This window comes from Cyprinodon variegatus, unplaced genomic scaffold (genome assembly GCF_000732505.1).
Source record: "Cyprinodon variegatus isolate N-32 unplaced genomic scaffold, C_variegatus-1.0 Scaffold206, whole genome shotgun sequence".
Classification (NCBI taxonomy): domain Eukaryota; kingdom Metazoa; phylum Chordata; class Actinopteri; order Cyprinodontiformes; family Cyprinodontidae; genus Cyprinodon; species Cyprinodon variegatus.
This window is the reverse complement of record NW_015150659.1, coordinates 336,884-357,574: the sequence shown is the minus strand read 5'-3', so window position 1 is coordinate 357,574 and position 20,691 is coordinate 336,884. Positions and strand designations below refer to the sequence as shown.

Sequence of the window (20,691 nt, the reverse complement as noted above, 5' to 3'; positions counted from 1 at the left end):
CAAACTTAATCTTTTAGATGAATAGTAACATTTTACTCTTTTTTTTTTCAATTTCTTTAGTTTTGTGGGATGGGACCTGCAGAATATCATCACTTTGGATGCCGTGGAGGAAGACAGTCGGTCTCAGATCATGCTCAAGAAGGTGCAGTCTCCAGTGGTTCTGCTCTACTGCTCTAAAGATGAAGCAGTATACATTTTGGAGGAGGCACGCTCTCTGGGCCTGACTGGATTTGGTTACATCTGGATTGTGCCATCACTCACCACTGGGAACCCCGAAATAACACCAGAGACATTTCCATCAGGGATGATTTCAGTGTCATATGATGACTGGGACTATCCACTGGAGGCCCGAGTTCGTGATGGACTTGGGATCATAACATCTGCAGCAGCAGCCATGTTGGTGGAGTACGGTGATATTCCTGAAGCCAAGACATCCTGTTATGGCCCGATGGAGAAGACAACAAAACTGCCACCTAGTGCTCTCCACAAGTAAGTGTTCCTATTGATCTCTTTTGGTGTTCATCTTGTAGATACATGTTGTCTAGATTTAATCAAGTGTAGTGTATTTACATGAATTATCACAGATATTGGCCTTATTATTTCTTTGAATTAGATAATAAATTCGTAAAAGTCACAATTATAGCATCTTTGAAGCCTATGAATAATAGCATTGGGAAAGAAAGCAGGGAATTTCTAATGTGTTTCTCATCAGATACATCCTGGTTCATGTTATATTTTGGTTTCATTATGTTGCTTTTTTATTTATGGATAAAATGGCTTCTAGTGTTTATAGACATGTTGGAAAAATCCAGGAATGTAAAGGACTCCATCAATTTTACACTTAAAATACCAGGAACTTCTAGCCTGACGTAGTCCGACTCAATTCTAGTCAGAATATGAGTCTGATACTGCTCCATAGAGCTGTGATTATGGGGCGTGTTTTGAACGAACCAGGAAAAAAAATGCCTCTGCACTCAATTGGATAGACCTACAACCAATAAGAGCAACGGAGTGCGTGACGTATGTTAAAGGAGAAGTTCGGTTTTTTACACTTTAAGCCCATTTTCTGTAGTGTCCAGGATGAAATGGAATGATCGACACCAAAAGTTTGACAATTGCTCCTGTCTCTGCTTTTTGGCTCATTTAGAATCAACCCCTGGCTGCTTTAGAATGGCTAGCATAGAGCATGTCCGATAATGTCCTTAAAACAACCTTAAACGTTCTTTTTTTAAAATATGCTACTCACCGTGTCGTCAGCGCTGTTCAATGACGTTCCAAAAAAAGTTTCGTGAAGAAAAAACGTTCCTGTAGTGTTTTATTTAGCATTTTGTAAATCCCATTGAGTTCTGTAGGAATAGTCAATATTCCGCTGCCACCGGAAACGGAAACGGAGCCTGTTTACGCAGTTGTAGTCTTTTCGCTTCACTCTGTGTACTCCGACGTCGAGAATCAAGAATCCACCTTTCGTATTCCATTTTCAGAGTTTTTTAAAGTGTTTAACAGAGACGTTAGCACCTCGACTAAGTTCGGACTGGCACCCAGGCTAAGGAACTTCCCCAATAATAAGAGAAGTTACCCCTATTTGCATATATGCTCGCAGTGAAAATCACATCTCATTGTCTGTCTATTTTGTATAAGTTGCCAATGTTGTGTCAGTTTATAATTAAAATGAACCAGCTCAAAGTTCAGTCCACACAGATGAAAATTAACAAGTTCATGTTCATAGCTCACTTTTTCAAAAAATGACCTAGTTCACAAACATAGAAATGAAATAGCTCAAGTTCATTTGATAAATTAAGCCGCAATCCTACAAAATAGAACATCATATTTCACCCTTTAAATGTATGATCATAATATATATAGTGAAATGGAATATAGGCTACGCAGACGCAGTCATAGTATACTGTATGCCCAGTGAAGCCTTTATTCAGCCAAATTACACTGAACTTCAGGTGTTTTCAGGTTCTGCTAAAAAAATTTATATCAAAAATTATTTCTTACATTCCTCATTCAGTGGCAGATATTTCCCAAGATAGCTTGGATGCTTTAACACGATGTGTCGCTTTAAATTTGAAGTGGACGTGGCTAATGTACGGACTTGTTTGTTCAGTCTGCACAGTGTGCACAAATACATGATTTTTTTTTTTTTCTGTCATTCTTTCTTTGTTAGTTCATAAAACTCTGCCAAGCTCTATGCAAAACTGGTATCAGAAAAACCAGTAGATGAGTCTGAATTGTGCAGAGTAATACTAGCAGCAGACATGCTGGTCTGTTGACGTTATTCTATGAAAAGTGTCGTCATAAACTGAACGCGAACTTGAGCTGTGTGTCTTGCTCATTATTCTCAGAGGGAATATCGCTCTTGTTCATGGTGATGATTTCAAAACTGGACCATTCAGTTCACTGTTCACTAAAAATATGAACATATTCATTAAACACTGTTTATCGAACAAGTTCTGGCACAACATTGTAAGGTGCTCATCTGGCATCTGGACAACAATTGTGTGGGAGAGACTTGAGCTCAGGAATTCACTCTGCTAAATTTGTAATGAAGTACTCCAGTTTTTTAAACCAGAGCTCCCAAGAAAAGAATACACATTGAAAACATACATGTGATCACCGGAAAATAATGCTATAGAAATACTGGTCAACATTACATGTCATGGTGCCGTATTAAAAGTTTCATAGCAGAGGCTTCATGTCAGACAGTCCTTTAGAGTCAGTGTCAGTTTGAATACTCAAGTTGGTGAATACAACAAGAATTTTGTCTTTGGTTCGCCGTTGTTTTAAAGGCCTTCAAAAATATGCAATCACAGTTTGGCATATGACCAAGAGATCTGCATTCATAGCTTGGATATGGATGGATTTTGGAATTAAAAAGGCAACAGAGAATAATAAAAAGATGTGAATGAAATTTGAAGGGGTAGTTTGTAATATTGCCAGTAAAGAGTGAGCCAGAGGAGCAACTGAGATGGGATAACAGTGGGGAGCCACTACAAATGAGTGCTCTCTCAATCTGAAGAGATCCTTGATGAGTCCTTCTGCTCTTCTTCTCATTAATTCCTGCATATCTCATTTGCTCATCTCTGTGTTCTTCATCTTGCGCTCAACCCCTAACAGCCAGTGGAAGACGTTGCAGATTTTGCCAGCAATGTCTTGTTTTCCATCTGGCAGCGAAGCAACAGAACCAATGTGTGTTTACTGTACATCTCAGTGATGTGTAAAATAATTATACTGTTACATATAAATTATAAAGCTTATTTACTTAAGTGTTTTTACCGATAATAAACCAAAAAAGTGTCACTTCTTCATTGGAATTGATCTTTTTTCTTAAACAATGCAATCTAGGAAATTATGCTCAAAATTGCACATAAAGGCAAGTGGATGTCTGCCCACACCAAACAAGGCCAGTTAGGTGGGCTCCCAGGGTTTTTACTGCCAGTACACAAAAAATGTATCCCTTCAAAGATTTATTTCATTTTTATCTAAGCTACAGCTTAAATATTTCTGCTAATAATTTAGTTTTTGATATTAGACAGAATCTAAAGCAATGCAAAAAAGCAGTTGCCAAATAACGATTTATTCGTTAAGATGAAAATGTTTTCAAACTAATCTGAATGTCTGGGAAAAAGTTGCTTTTGCAAAGTTAATTTGTGCAAGAATTTAGAATGAAGTCAGCCAGGCTGTGCCAATGTTGTTGATATAATTTCTTTTGAAGTTTGTTATAGAAAATGAGGGGAAATATAATAAAGCTTTGAGCTCTTCCTAAAAAGAGAAAAATTGCAATTTTAAGGTCACAATTTAAGAGGGGAGAATTTCTCCTTCGAGATAATGAAGAAACCAGAGCCTCAATTTGACCATTGGTTTGAACATTTAACTTTGAACTTTTCACCAGATATAATTCAATTTATACATAACTCTGATCATTTTTGGTTGGACAGCCACTTTTAAAAAAATGTTTCCATGTTTTCTTGATTTACTTACAGTAACTGTGGTTTGACTTCCCTCTCAAAACCTCAATAAAGGCTTTACTACTCCTTTCCAGACTGAAAAATAACATTGCATTGTGGGCATTTCTAACTTTTAGCCTACTTTATTTTGTTGTTTGACATGTTTCTGTTAAGTAATTCCTTGATTTTTTTAAGCTGAGAGTTATCGTGACATTACGTGGCAAGTAAAACTAAATCAAGAATGTGGTTAATTAGTACTTATTCCTAATTTGTTTTGCAAACAATGCTCTAATATTTACCCAATTAAGCCCATATTTAGCAGTCCAAGACTAAAAGATCAATAGCTTTCTCAGGAAACGTACTTACTGTACACCCATGGGAAATACCAAATGGTAAGGGCCACCCAACTCTGCAGGGCATATTTTCTGCTGCCGTAGGTCATTAGGCAGGTGATGAAGACTACAGATACTTACTGTTTCAGGTGAGAGGGTTCAGCCAATAGGGCTTCAGGGGCAAGGACAGGAACATTACGGGTCATGGGTAGTTCAGGGCTATGGGCCAGTGTGGGTTGTTAGATCATCAGTTTGCGTCAGGGGAATTAGGAGTATGCAGCTAAGCACACACTCACACACAAAGTGGTGTGCTGATGGGCTGTCGCTTTTTTCTTGTTTTTTTTGTTTTTTTTTTAGCTTAAGTTTTTGTCTTTTTTCTGTTTGTTTTGTTTGGAAAAAATACTTCTGCAAAGCATTTACAGTGCCTTGCACGAGTACTCATACACATTAGACATTTTCACCCTTCATCACATTGCAGTTTGCACAAACTAGATTTCAGAGTCATATGACATCATTATTAGTGTTTTAAGCTTTCATACAATATGCTATATGGGAAATATATGGGTATACAAACTCTGCATCTCACTTAGATTACACCATTTCCAGAAAATGACAAACAAGACAACCCTAATATATTGGTACATTACTATTTTAGAATAACAGTCCGAATCAATTCTCAAATCTATAGAGATTGTCTCTATACTGTCTCTAGACTCTAAAGAGAATGTGACCAGAGCAGACAACAGGTGTTCATATACACTGTTTCTATAATGATCTCAGGAAATTGGACCCAGAATTCGAGGCGAGACAGGCAGTGGGAAAGTTCAAAGCGTTTATTACACAAAACAGGTGCGCGGTGCTGCTCGTCTGCTGCGGGGCGGATCTCTGATTCAAAGTTCAGTCCGTTCGCGGAGCTTTGACCAATGTTGCGGCGGGAGACGCCCCCAGAGTTCCTAGAGAGCGAGCAGAGTCCAGAAGGGAAATCCAAGGCCGAAGTCAGAAGACAGTTCCAGGTTCAGAAGCCGGTAGAATCCAGGATCAGACAGGACAAACAGAGCAGACGGGCAAGGCAAAAACTCAAAATCATCAGGCAGAAAACTGGTCAATATCAGGAAAACAGGCAGACTACAGAATGCTAGGGAACGTATCACAAAAACACACAAATAACCTGGCGCTGATGGGAGGTAAACACACAACTTAAATAGTAGAGGAACCAGGTGGAAATGATCGCCGATAATCAGCCGCAGAACCAATTAGGCAGGGAGCAAGGAGCAAAGGAAAAAACCAAACCATCAGCGCCAAGATCATGACAGAACCCCCCCTTCAAGGGCGGATTCCAGACGCCCCAACAGGCTGATCAGGATGATCCCCGTAGTGGGGGTCCTGATCCCGGATCAACCGGGCCGGAATCCAGGACCTTTCCCTAGGTCCCTAGGATAGGTAGTGGTCCATAACCCTCCCAGTGGACTGGGAGGGTTATGGACCACTACCTATCCTCCTAGACCTGAGGAGGCGGCAGGGAGCAAGAAGCAAAAGAAAAAACCAAACCATCAGCGCCAAGATCATGACAGTTTCTGTCTAATACGACAGCCATCTTGAACCATTTTGCAAAATATATGCAAAGATTTCAATTGTCACATGATGAACGCATTAAGAGAAATGCCCCCAAAAATGTCCACTATATAGTTAAACTAAAGCTGCTAAAGTGCAAAACCTTTTTTTTGTTTTATATTTTGATATGTATTAAGACTTGGATTCTTTTCCTCCATGTCAAATTGATGTTCCACTTTGTGTGGGTCTATCATATAATATTGCATATTGCTAAATGTTGTTGATGTTTAAGGTCGTAAGTGCAATTGTTTATATTTATCAATATGGAGGTTCAAACATTCTGTCCGCTTTTTAGATTGATTCCACTTGAGAACATCCGTTTATTACGGATCTATTATCAGGGTTAAATTACCTCAAAAATGTTAAGGAAAATTAGTTTTCATTGAAAGTATGGGTCTGATATAAAATCTGTTGTTAAACGGACTTCTCCAGCCGGGGACAGTTTGTGTTTTCATTGAAGTTTTACCTCATTTTTTATAGTGACAGCTGAGGTGATACATTCACAGTGTCACATCTAAATGAAATATGTTTTGCTGAGTAAAGAAAAAATTAAATTAAGTAAAAACAGGAGACAAATTATCAACAAGAGAGCTAGTCGATGGGCCAATCACAGCAAGTGACAGCTTGTGTTTTAGATAAAATGAGTTCATTTTGGAAACAAAAGAAATATCCCCTTTTAAGAGAGTGTTTTTTTCTGACAGATTTACAGTGTTCTCTTCACCTTGCTGTGTTGAACAGTGTGCCTTAAAGGCTTTAGCACTTATTTATCAGTGTGTGAGTGCGTGCTTTAAAAAGACGTGGTGGTAGTACTTTGATGTGACAGGTAATTTCAGTCTCCTGTCGTGATATATGACATTTGGAACTGAGGACGAAAAACATCCACGCACATTCACTCAGTGAATGTGCGTGACTTAAATTCAAAAAAGTGATGAACAGTTAATTCCAGTTTGTTTATATAGAGCCAGATCTCAAGAAAACATGATCTGAAGTTTTACATGGAAAATTCAGTAAAGTCAAACATACATATTGGTTAAAGGTTCTATTTCGTTAAACCCAGCTGATTTCATTAAGTCATTAAATTTGCAGCAATCCCTCACATCAAGCATGCATACAGCAACAGTGGAGAAGAAAAACTCCCTTTTAAAAAGAAGAAACTTACATCAGAACGAGGCTCAGTGTGAGTGGCCTTCTGTTGAAGCTGACTAGGGGGTCGTTGAGATAGAACTACCGATCCATAAATAATCTCTGCAAGAGAATTTAAAGCTAGCTTCATGGATGGCTTGGTTTAGGAAAAAATCAGTTAAGCAGATGAGCTCTAAACCAGTTTGAAATCAGTAGGGTGAAAGAGAGCACATGCAGGTAGTGACAGTAAGACCTGAAGCAATAGTTAAGTCTATGAGAGAAGCAGGACTAAACACTGAGAAACAGGACACATTTTCTCATTTATAATTGACCCTGTTGACAGCAGCAGCCCAGCTGACGCCTACCTAAAGACACTACAATCAGGTTATAAGGCAAAAAAAGAACAATACCTAACTTTATCCACATGCATATTAAATTACACTGGTACTGGAACCTCCTGAGGTGTGACTTTTCTCACCTTTTTCTGGAATAAGGTGAGCCTCTATGACACTACTGTTTATGTTTTATACATTCTCACCTCAGAAACTGGACTTGTTGTCTCTCAGCAGTTCAGTATGACACTACACACTATCTGATTTGATTCTTTAAAGAAAAGTGAACACTTCAAAAAAAAAAAATAATAATCCAAAACAGTTCATATATATTATCCTAATTAGAATAACTAACAATTTATAACATCTAAGCGTAATATTTGCTACATTTAGAAGCAGTTTTCTCAATTTTGTATAAGCAGCTGGATTTAGATGGTTAATTAGCTATTCAGAGATACAGTGTGCAGTTATCTGTAAAGGCTATTCACTTTGCAAAACAATATCACTCTAATATGAGTGGTATATGCAGTACTACTTTAGGATGCACACTATTATATGAAATGTTTTATTAGCACGCATAATTATTTCCTACACAAAATGGGTCTTTTTTCGGAACAAGAAATGTTTGTACAAAGGAGCCTTCTTTTGGCTGTGTGACCAGAAGTGGACTGCAAAAGATGAAGTAAAAATCTGTTGATCTATTTTCTCTAAAGCTAGAGAAAACTCAAGTTTCTTTCTTTGGCAACTCAGTAAAAATACTTCAGACCCTAAAGAACAATATGAAGGTGATTTTACAGCTGTTTAATAACTGCAAAATCAAGAAGTGAAGACAGTGTGAATGTGTGCTTCATAGACCTCAAATACTCTGACTCTGAGTATACATCACTGCTTTGACTACACTTTGTCTTAACAAGAAAAAATGTCTCCATCTCTAATGCGTGTTGCCTTGTGCAGATTATCTTCTTTGTAGTGAGAAACCCTGCTAGAGCAGTGCTGATTTAAATTAAATACAAAGCTCTTATCCTACTGTAAACCAGAAATTTGAATGTGTTTTTTCATGTAAGTTCAATTGCTTTCTATTGGAACTAGTGCGCTGACATCAAAGTGATATCAAAGCATTTTACAGAAGCACCTCAATCAATTCCAGTCAAAGCATACATAGTTAATTCCATTCCAAATCAATTTAAATGTATTTTACTTCAACAATTCAGTATAATAATCAGAGATAAAAGTTAATGAACTGTATAAAAAGTTATCACATATTTAAACATAAAAAGAATTTCCACCGATTACAATTAATGGATTGGATTTCAGTCCCTTATCTGTCATTTCCAATGTTTTACTTATAATGGAAACAACGGCGTAAATGTTAAAAGGAAAAGGACAACTTTAAATTTTCTGTTTTTTAACTAAGTGCTGAATGCTTTCAAATGTAAAGGTTATTCTGCTAATATTACTCCCAACTACTCATCTTCCACCTGACATCATTACAATCCTTTATACTCCAAAATAAGTAGAAAGGAGCAAGAAATAACTCTGTAGATATTTTTACCCAAACTCTGTTGAAGGATAGTCTTCTTCCTCTACTACCATGCTTTCGTTCCATCTCTTTTCCTCAGCCTCATTCATCTTCTGACCCATTCTCATTCCTGTGGGTGCTCCATCTTTGCTGTCTCCCCACGTCTGCACCTTCTTCCTTTCCCCGAAGAATAAAGAGGTTATAGACACAAAGATGGCTGGACAATAACAAAAAAAAAATAACTGGGCAATAATTCCACTGTATGTGGCAGAGCGAATGGGGTGACATTGAGCGTTGTTAAGGTGTTCAAAATAGTTGTCTGTGTTTATGTGTGAGCAGAAATGTTCATCCAGGTTTGATGGGGGTCAGCCTGACGCGAATGCCCTTAAGCCTCTGTCCGTTTCCTAGCAACACCCTATGGGTCCACCTGTTCTGTGTAACCCTGCCAGAAAAGGAGTCCTACATAAGCAATCATAGACAGGAAAATCTGATTCATTCAGTTAGTAATTCTACAAGTCTAGAGTTGTATACAGAAGTCCAAACTTGATTTATCTGATCTACACACCTACTAGTTTGATCACTTAGTCATTGTATTTTATTTATTTATTATTGTGTATAGAAAGAAAATTGAATAATCAAATTTTTTAGATGGGAAGCGTTTCCAACATTCAGTAGGTTGTAAAAAGAAAAAAACATTTTGGCACTGAGGGTGCCGAGAGCATTCATATTGCTGTATTTCCAAACAGTACTGTACTTTTAGATAGATTGTGTTACACTGCATATTTTGGGGATTTTATGCATCACAAAATACTGCATAGATGGGTACCACTTTAAAAATATGCCCCATTTATTGATGACCAATTAGTAATTTGTAGATATGCAATCAATGAATCTGTAAAAAGCTCATAACTCATTCAAGACTGCTTATTATGTAATCATTATACTATTCATATTAAATAAATATGTTTTGCAAATGCTTATTTGGCTTACAAGGCATAGTATCTTAGCCTGAAATGTTGAATATAAGCAATGCTAGGTTCACTATTAGTCAATAAACCTGACTTTTTTTTTCTTCCTTACACTTACTAATGCATAATAAACGCTTGTTAATGAATTATAAAGTATTTACAGAATAATATGTATCATACCCTGAAACTATTTTCCATCATTAAGGGGAGCCTTATTGTAAAGTAGTATCCATAAATTTAAGCAGGAGGAAATATGATGTATGACTGAAATTATTTTAATTATTAAAGCAACCTATAAAAAATGCAAGGGGTAAAATGCTAAAAGGTATTTATGTTGGGTTTTTTGCCTTAGCATATGCCAGTACAAAGTACAAAGGTAAATACAAATGAGAATCCTATAATCAATAATTATTGTTTAAAGACTGTCCATCTAACAAGCTGATGTTGATTCATTTTCAAAGAAAAGGGTCTAAATGAGGGCTGAGCACAACTGGCCATTGCACTATGTAGATTTGTATTTGTAAAATCATACAATTTGTTAAATTACATGATTATACACTCTTTTTTGATATTCCATCACACAAAACCCTGATCAAAATAAAGTTAAAATGGTGTGGTTAATATGTTTGGCCCCACACTATAACATTATTGGAACATTTTACATGCAATAATGAGTTAACTACCGGTAAGTCAAAAACTGAACATTATATGTCTACTACTGGAGTTTGTGTTACTTCTTTCTACTCTCTTTCTTTCCCTACTCACTTAAAATCTGTTTTTGAAACTCTGACCAGCTCTTTTCTGCACCAAAGTCCTTCACAAAATGTCCTACATGACACCCCTCACCAGCTGCATTCCACTGTGGCTTTGTACCATTTAGAAGTCCGCCCTGTCGGCTTTTTTCAGGATATGTCACACAAAGAAGGAAAAGAGGAGCAAACTACTCTTTGTTGTACATGAGTGCTGACAGAGTCAGGGAGACGGGCTAGGGAAGGGGCCTTCATGATTAATGTGGAGCCTGTGTGGACCCAAGAATATCTCCCACTGCCCTCCATCTTAGCTAATGTGACCTGCCATATCGGCCAACCACCACATTCTGTGTGTATGTGCTTGTCTGTTATCTCTTTGGACTAGGACTAACGAAAGCTCTGGCTTAGGTACAGTTTGTTGTTAAACGTTAGATAATTCAAATCTGTGTCAAAACTGATTTTTTTTTTTTTTATTGGATATTTTTTTACTATTAATACTGTACAATCAGAGTTATGTATGTTTTAAAAAGTCCTTGAGGAACAATAATAATAACAAACTCCCATTGTGTGTCACAAAAAAAAAAAAAATTGCACATCCAACATCCCGCACTCATAGAAATAAAGTAATAAATCAATTAATTGCTAGTTAGCTGCAATGTACACAATTGCAACTTGTCTCAATCAGTCATTCTTTGTTGTTTTTAATTCAACTAGGTTTATTTAAACTACTTTTAAGTTCTAAAGCATGAATAATCGTATTTTATGCCAGGGTTTGTTTTAAGCCATCTCTAAAGATGTGCAGAACGCTGCTGCCCTGATTTTTAACAAACACATCCAGACGTGAACACATTACTCCTGTGCTGTCGTCACTCCACCGGCTTCCAGTCCGTTTAAGAATCTATTTTAAACTTCTGCTGTTTGTTTTTAACGCCATTCATGGCTTTGCCCCCTCTTACTTGTCTGAGATTTTAACTTTCCGCAATTGTGGCAGAGGTTTACGCTCCTCGGGTCAGCTTCTGCTAGAGGTCCCTAGGTCAAGACTTAAACAGTGGGGCGATCGTTCTTTTGCCGTCGCTGCTCCCAGACTGTGGATCAAACTACCCCCTGACATCCGCACCACTACTGACCTCAGCCTTTTTAAAAAAAAGCTTAAGACCCACTTTTTTAATTTAGCTTTTAATTCTGACTATAATACTGTCTCTTAGATGTCATCTTTCCGTGTGCTCCTTTCTATGCACCTCTGGAAGGCTTTTAATGTCCTGCAGCACTGCACCACTACAGCACTTTTAATTGTATCTTGTATGTTTTTATATGTGTTATGTATTGTTTTAATGGCTTTGTTGTAAAGCACTTTGGGTACCATTTGGCTATTGTAAAGGCATTTTAGAGAATTTGGCAGTACATCCTACCAGCCTCACAACTGCAGACCTCATGTAATCACGCCAGCCCAGGACCTCCATATCCAGCATGTTCACCTACAAGATTGTCTGAGACCAGCTACTTGGACAGCTGCTAAAACAATTGGTTTACATAACCGAAGAATTTTTGCACAAGCTGTCAGAAAACATCTCAGGGAAGCTCATCTGCATGCTTGTCACCCTCATTGTGGTCACCAATTTTCTCCAGTTTGTTGTCGTAACCGACAGACATATCACCCAATGAGCGTGTTTGGATGCTCTGGATTGGTGTATACGACGGTTTGTACCAGTTCCTCCCAATACCCAGTAACTTCGCACAGCCATTGAAGAGGAGTGGACCAACCCTTCCACAGGCTACAATTGACAACATGATCAACTATTCAACTTCCCATCTATGCCTCTTTCTGATATCCTTTAGCCTTCTTCATGTGTAGGTTATGTTCAAATTTTTTGTGATTTATTAAGCCAGAGAGCCAGCAGGCCTTTCTAAAATATAGTGAAAATATAGACAAATTGAATTTACAATTTAAGCAAGTACAACAATATTTTCACACAGTGTCATAATGTTTTAGATTGGTTCTTTTTCTTTTGTTAATTAAGTATTCATTTAAAACACTAACTGCTCTATTTACTCAGGTTATAACAAAACAGCAAACATGCACAGAAATAGTCTATAATGGATACATTTCTACAATGCTGTACTTTCTGAAGCTGTTCACAATAACCACAGGGATGAATTGATGAATGTAGGATGGGTCAGTGGTGGAGGTGCTTACATCCTTTTTTCCAATTTGAGCAAACAAGTTTTACAAGATCATATTGTATTATTATTACTAGAATTTTAATATGTCAGTACTCCATATCTAAAAGCTGGAAGTTGTTCTCTTTATATTTAGATAGTTTTACTTCATTAAATGCAGCTTTATGAAAAAACTTAACTCTATGGGGCGCTAAACTGTCATTACTATGTTTGTGTGTATGTGCAGTAAAGCGACACATACGTGCTGAAAAAATATTTGGTTGTGTGATGTTTTGATTTTGCAAATGTTTCAAACTTTTTTCTACCATGTTGCTGGATGCTGAACTCAGGTCACTAACAGATACGATCGTGCTAACCTTGCTGTATGCGGAAGTTTCTGCTGTAAATCTGAAGTTGTAGAATTTTGTGCTCTCCTCAGCCTTGAACATATTCTTTGCTAAACAGGTGCTTCCTCAGATTAGAAGTACTTCTATCACTTGCCTTGCACTTTGCATCACATATATATTGCAGCGAGTATATTTTGCAGCACATTATAAAAGGGAAACCATAGAAGAGGCGTGCATTTTCTATTAGCCATGCTGGCTTTGCTTACTGTAGCAGCAGCTGCTGATATCATCATGCCCTAGTGCATGCAATGCTGTGTTCATGTCTCACATGGAATATTGCCCACTCCTTACTCCGTCTGTGTCACACTAATGCATATATGTAAAAAACATGGGACCTTTGATTTTAAGTTAATAGGTAGTATAATTCTGCTAGTACTACAGTAATTCGTACAGCACCAATAAAGGTGCAAAATTCAGGACCTATCCCTAGCCAAAACCAAGATATTAAAAGTAAGGTTAGTTTGCCATCTGATCAACCCTATCCACTCACACTTAGACATAAGTCTCAATTTCTGATTGTTTCAATGTCTTTTCAGCCATCATTTCCTCTTAAACTTTTAAACTTTTTGTCAATTCAATTCAGTTCATTTGTATAGCGCCAATTCACAACACATGTCATCTCCTGGCACTTTACAGTTCACCAGATCATACAGTCAAACTGATTCATAGTTTTCTATCAAAGGAAAACCAGTTGATTGCAGCAACTCATTGACTCGAATGCAATCCCTTAAAACATCTCAACATTTCCTTATAAAACAAATGTTGATATTTTTCCTATAGAGCACATTGTAATTCATTTTTAATAAATACTGTTAAAATCTCAAAGTTATACTCTCCTATTGCAATTATTAGGTCTTTAAATAGCATTGAGCTATGAATTAGGGTAGGTGTTATTTCAAGATGACAGTTGGTTAAAAAGAGGCCTGGCATATGATATTGTTATCAAATACTTTGAAGTTAATAATAGTATCAAACTAAGATCCTTAAAGATTTTATAGAGCATATCATTAGCAGAAATACAAATCAATGAGAAACGGTTCCAAAAATTATTAAATAATGTGTCTTGTCTATCCCATGGTTAATTCATATGAAACATATTCAATTTATTTAATTAAATCCACAACACGTCATCTTACTGCACTTTACAGAGACAATACAGTCAGACTGGTTAAATGTTTTTGTCAAGAAAAAACAGTTCATTGCATCCATTAATTGACATGCAAAACATGCTCCTCCTGGATGAGCTTGTGGGGATGATTTCTACTAGCTGTTTGTCCTTGACTCCTCAGCAATCCCTCATCCCGAGCATGCATGTTGGCACAGTGGAGAGGAAAAACTCCCTTTTGAAAGGAAGAAATCCCAGCAGAACCAGGCTCTGTGTTAGCTTTCAACTGGGGTTCAAGGGGACAGAACTAGACATACAAGAAAAAGCAAATATAACATGGTTGATATGTTTTGAGTTTTTAGTTATTAATAATATGACTCATAAGTTTGAATTGATGAACTTACATTCACTTTTATGTTTCAATGCATGTAATTGCCTGAAATGAATAAATAAACATTAGATAAATATTATTAATAACAGACTTTATCATGAACTTTACAATGTATTGTTACTGTGTCATACCAAACAAGTGGTTGGTCAGAGAGGAAGGGAATGTAACAAGTGTCAATCAATTCCTTTTTTAAATACTTCCTATATGTCAATGGTGTTTAAAACCATCAAAGATGCATGGTTTTTTAACCTATAGAAGTAACTTAAGCATGCATTCAGTGATAGAGCACAATCTTGTGCAATGTGTAATTGATTTTGCAGCGTTAATTTTTACAGAACATGCATGTAACAATAGTGAAAAGAAAAACCTTCCTTCAAAAGGAAGAAATGTCTTGCAGAGCCGGCCTAAATGTTAATGACCCACTGCTATCACTAACTGCAGGTTTGAGCACACAGACTAAACACAAAAGATGCACAGAAACACTGGTCCAGAAGAACTTTTTATTTGAGAGGAAACTATAAGGGTGATTGCAATAGTACCTCCTAAAGTGGCTCTATCAAGGAAAAAAACACAGCTAACCAGATAGTCGAGGTCTAGAAGATAAACGAGCGCAAATACAATTATTCACAGTAAAAGCTCCAGCAACAGCTATGTCTAGGTGAGAGACAGAGTAACTGACTGTAAAACAGAATCAAGTATATCTATAGCAGAACATGAGGTCAAAAACATCAGCAGCTCATCCAAAATTTCCCTACATGAAGCTGTCGCAGCTCAGCAGAACAGCAGGCAAGATGTGCTATGGAGGAAAAAAAAAAATTAATAAAAAAAACAAGGTCACTAAATTTAAGGTGAAGTCATGTTTACCAAATAGTGATCAAGGATAAAGACAGAATGAGAGAGAGAAATATAGATTCGGGGTAGGTAACGATTACAGAGTGAACTACTACTGAAAATTTTATGAAGACAGATTTAAATTGTGCGTTTAAAGTTTAAGCTCAATTTATCTGGTCTTAAAATATAGCTTGTTTTTTCACTGCTTCTCTTGGTGTCTGCTCTGCAATCCATGCTCCTAAAATTAAAAAAACATGTATGTAACAAAATCTTAACAAAATGGTAATCTAGAAAAACACAAAGTTGTTTATTCCCTTTATTCTGAGATGTAGCAGGTACTGTAAGCAAGAGTCATAACTTTAAGACTTTGATTTTACTTTTCAGATGATAATTCTTTTCCTATCTTTCTCACCCTTCTGCTCCTACTTCTCTGCTTGATTCACTCATAGGTACATGATGAATGTGACATGGGATGGCAGAGACTTGTCGTTCACAGAGGATGGCTACCAGGAAAACCCAAAGCTTGTTGTTATCGTTCTCAATAAAGAAAGAGAATGGGAAAAGGTAAGGCCAATAAGCATCTAAACTGGTTCAGTTTATGTGTTTGTATCACCAAATTGTATTAAAAACATAGTTTTTAAATTATTGCTAATATCATTAAGTTTCATATAATTAATTTTAGAAATAAATTATATTAAGATATTTGTTAATTTTACCTGTGCCACAAAGAAAGATTTCCTGATGGACGTCATATGATGTATCATTCATCAAAAAAATTTGGAGTGATAAAACTAAGATATATTTGTTACAATAAAAATTTAAAGAGAACTATTAACATTTTCCAATCAAAACAAAAGCAAAATTATCACAATGAATTACATTCATGTTTGTATTTAAAAAGCAAAGCTACGGTTCAGTGTACGTAGATATTACTTGGTCGTTGAATTTCAATAGTATAACATTTTCAGGGGAAAGGGGAAAATATGTCTTGAAAAGACTGGGTTTAAGCATCACAGTCTGCATTCATTCATTTTATAAGTTGACTAGCAAAGTCAGACTTCTTTGAGTCAGGAGGTGTATATACATACAGCCAATAATTATATTATTCTCAATAAATGCTGCCTCTCCAGAAAATGCAATTAATTGTTAAAGGTCAGATCTTTTTTTTTTTTTTTTTAACTGTTATTCAAAGGAAAATACCCCCCTGTGTATTTTTTCTACATACATATTATTATAATTGTTTAAAGTATAATACTCTAAGGTATCTTTGTATAGCCACTATTCTGAAATGCCTATAACCAAAAAGAAAACTTAAGGTCTTAAATAGCGCAAGTTGATTTATTTTCTTATTGGTACTATGGAAATTTATGTGCAATGCTCATCAATTTGTGACAGGAAATAAGTTAAATGGATGCTCTAAAGCACTATTTAATACATAATTTGTTTAACCAAGACAATTCTCCAAAGGGAAATGTTTACCCACTTTTAAGTTACCCTGCATAGCTTTTGACCCAAATATTACCTTAATTTGAGATGTATTAAATTATTTTTTTAGGTCAATATACAGCCAACATGTGATAATTCCCTTTAAAGTCTTCACCTCTCAAAAACGAATTTATGTATCTAATCCAATGATGAATGGGTCATGTGATCTAGAAGGCTGCTTTACAACAGTCTGTCCTGCCCCTGAACGAAAGAGCTAACTAGGCTAAGAGTTGTTGACACATACTTGATCAGGTACATGTTGAATTCTCTGATGTAGGATTTATTCTAGAGATTGTCTCTACAAGTAACCCGATGACGTATCATTACTGGTACGAAGTGGTCTGCTGTCAGATTCCAACACATAGAAGGAGATTTTTTATTTATTTATGTATTTATTTTTCTGAAGGGATACTTTCAGGGTTTCTAGTTTTAACCTAGTTCCCCAAGTGGCTAAAATTTAAGAAGATCACAACTTCTTGTCATCAACACAGTGCTGTCTGAATCTATGTCTACTTTCTCATAAATTTTGCAACATTCTTTAACATTGGACATACTTTTTTCTTTTAATCCTAAAATTTTTATATTTTGTGATTTATTCAAAAATCAATGCATTGAATCATCAGAAAGATCTACATATTGACTATGAGACATGCCGTTTTTGGTTTTACACTCTCAGAAGTCATCATACAGGAAATTGTGTGTACGGCCAATCCAGGAAGTATAAATAAACTTTATATTTGAAACTTTATCTGTGAATATATACTTGATTAGTTACTTTTCTTTAAAAAATGAACTATGGATTTCTTTTGAGGACCAGCATGGGAAAGGTGCTTTGATAAATGGCCATTGTAAATTCTATTTTAGATGCTGTAATGGACTTCAAATGGCAGTCATGCATCTTTATACCTGCATTGGGCTTCCTCACACTTCCCTAAATATCCTACATTTATTGTCTCAATAATTCATGCCATGGCACAATTGAAGGGACAGTTTTTAGAGTAGTATAGTAAAGGAAGTGTGGATATGGAAAAGAGTCCAATAGGAATGGAAGGAGTGATTGTAAACTAGTTTCAACCTGTTTTGTTTTCATTCCCTGTGTCAGATTCTCTAGGTTTTAGCCATAATTTCTATTTTCCCAACAAATAGTTGAGTTTTATTATTTTTTTTTATAGTGCCCTCTTTTCTACATCCCTCCTCCATTGTTCTCCTTCTCCCTGTCCTCCTTCCCATTTGTCTCTAAGCCCAATAATCTGTGTACTCGGATGCTGGGCTCTCCTATAGCCCCTCAGAGGAGAGTTAATCAAAACCTGAGGGGTCTGTTATCAGGCTGGCAAAGGGTCACCACTTTCTTTGTACTGTTTGCACAGGTGTGTTTTTTTCTTTTAGCACTGGCAATCAACAGAATCAAAACTGGATATTAATAAGACTTGTGTAGCAATGATTTTGGTTAGATTTAGGTCATATAATTTTGTTTGTGCTTTATTTGAAAGAACTCTTAGTGTTCAACAATGTTTTGGAGCAGCTTTTTCATGATTCATCCAGACACACAAAACCCTTTGTTACTGATTCGACAAGTAGTGTGTTGTAAACAGAGGGTCTGTGAAATTGATCAGTGCCACCTCCCTTTGGTGCAGACGATTACTCTGAAACCCAAAGTGGATGCATAATTAGGAATGTTTTTGTCTCCACCCAGTGCTGCTGTCCCACTCATGCACAAGAAATCAGTGGCAAAAAATTACTTAATAGTGATCAAGAAGAGATTAGTTCTGTATATGCACTGAAATTTTAATATAAAAAATTTTAAATAGGAATATGCTTCCTTTGGGATGTGAAATGCATGGGGGTAGAGGAGAGAAACTGTAATAAAAAGCTTGGTTAACGTAGTAAGTGGAAATTAAGGAGAATGGCTCAGATAATGGAAAAGAAAAATAAGAGAAATAAGAAATGAGGGAAAACAAAAACAGAGGGATGGTAGCTAAACGGATGTGCAAGAATTGTCTTCATTTAAACCCCTGTGTTTAGCACTCACATGTTTAAATATTCTGCCTCTGCTTCTCCCTGCAACATGCTGAAACTATGTTTGCTAAATGAGGTTATTCATGAGTTAGGGGACATCTAATATAACCTCCAAAAATTAAGAGACATGAAAGCTGCTCCTCCTCTTGCTTTATTAGGTACACTTTGTTATAAACCTCCATTTAATATTTCAGATAGTGTATTATTTTGTTACATTATGTATTCCCTCTTTTATGTATCTACCAGAAGACTGAAATGTCATTATCATAAAGTGATAGGTATGAGCAGCAACCTTACTTAGGAATAATATGGATAGATTGTGACATTTAAACTATGGTCAGTTATGTTTGTTTTTAGTTTTGTTGACTCACATGCAGAACGATATGGAGAATCCGTAAATTTAACATTTTATTTACAAAAGCAACATTAATCTGGAAGCAGAGAACTGGTGGAGGTCAGTTGAAATTTCTTGTTGGTTTGCCAGATGAAGGGGGGGTAGCATGGATCTGTAGGGGTTTGATTCAGCGGACTTTGCAGACTGTACCCCAGAGGTCCAAGAGAATGTGAGTGAGATTCAAGTGCTTTGGTACTTGAAAGAGGCGTCATGCTGGAGAGCGGGCTGGCAGGTGATGAAGACGGAGAACTTCTGCACACAAGTAAGACCTTATCCATGAAGAACGGAGATGAACTAAGGTAAACTGTCTGGAACAATAACAGAGTCCACATTAAAATAGATTCACAAGGAGACAGATTTCAACAAGAAAGATATTCCTGGTCTTTGGCTGGAAAACAATCAGGGATAATCATCCAGCAAAGAGAGATGATCCTTCACCTCCTTATATACACACTAGTCATCTTGATTGAAAAATTTTCTCAGGTGTGCAATAAATAGATATATATGCCAACTTTTTGCACAAACACCATCATCCTGATTCTTTGATACAAACCGGGGTGGATCCATACTTTTATAACTTCTAGCTTAATGTAAAATAGAGAAAATACTCATCAGTTTGTAACACATCCGATTAAGCAGTACTTCTAAGTGTTTCTTTTCTAATTTTTGGAAGTATGTGTGAATCATGCTCTCATATCTTTTTCTTAACTGATAAGAGAGACACCTTTAGTGATATTTTTCTGTAGAAGCCCTTCTTCTTCGCAGTTTATCATAATGTCCATTGAGAGATGGTAGTCAGCATACTTTGGATTTGAGCTACATTTACTTCCCTTACGCATTGAGTTAACACGTATATTATTCTCTGATATAAGGGTTAGGTTTAAAATAAGGTTAGTGTAACATTTTCTTCCATAAAACAGCTGCTAACTGGCTACATTCCCTTTTTTCAGGTCATTTTATTAAACCTCAGATGATCATGCTGAAAAAATACCAATATATATCAGCAGTTTCTTAAATAAAGACAGTCTTTGCCCCAACGACCATCCAATGTTCAAAGTCAAATTAACTGCTATTCTTCCTTTACTCCTTGATCATCTCAGCCCCACAACACTAGCCTCGTGAGACAATCCTGATCTCGCGAGCTTTCAAGGTTTCACTCGCAGATCAGTCTGGCTACTCTCCGTTAAAGAAAATTTGGAGCCATTCCCCAAAGGGACGTCCAATCAGCGTTGGCTCTGAGGCGGGTTGAGGTGTGACGCAACGAGAAGCGCGACAGTTCAGTCTAAAGAACATGGCGGCTTCAGCCGATGAAACTAGCGTTA

The 20,691-nt window shown here is 36.6% G+C and overlaps 1 protein-coding gene across 2 annotated transcripts in view; it reads left to right on the top strand.

The window, feature by feature from the left end:
* grin2a (glutamate receptor, ionotropic, N-methyl D-aspartate 2A) overlaps positions 1-20,691 on the top strand; it is a 211,569-nt gene that overhangs the window by 139,133 nt on the left and 51,745 nt on the right. For both annotated transcript variants that reach the window (XM_015380043.1, XM_015380044.1), the window contains 2 exons: positions 61-489; positions 15,924-16,038. In XM_015380043.1, the coding sequence (XP_015235529.1) occupies positions 61-489; positions 15,924-16,038 (544 nt within the window). The remainder of the gene's footprint in view (positions 1-60; positions 490-15,923; positions 16,039-20,691) is intronic.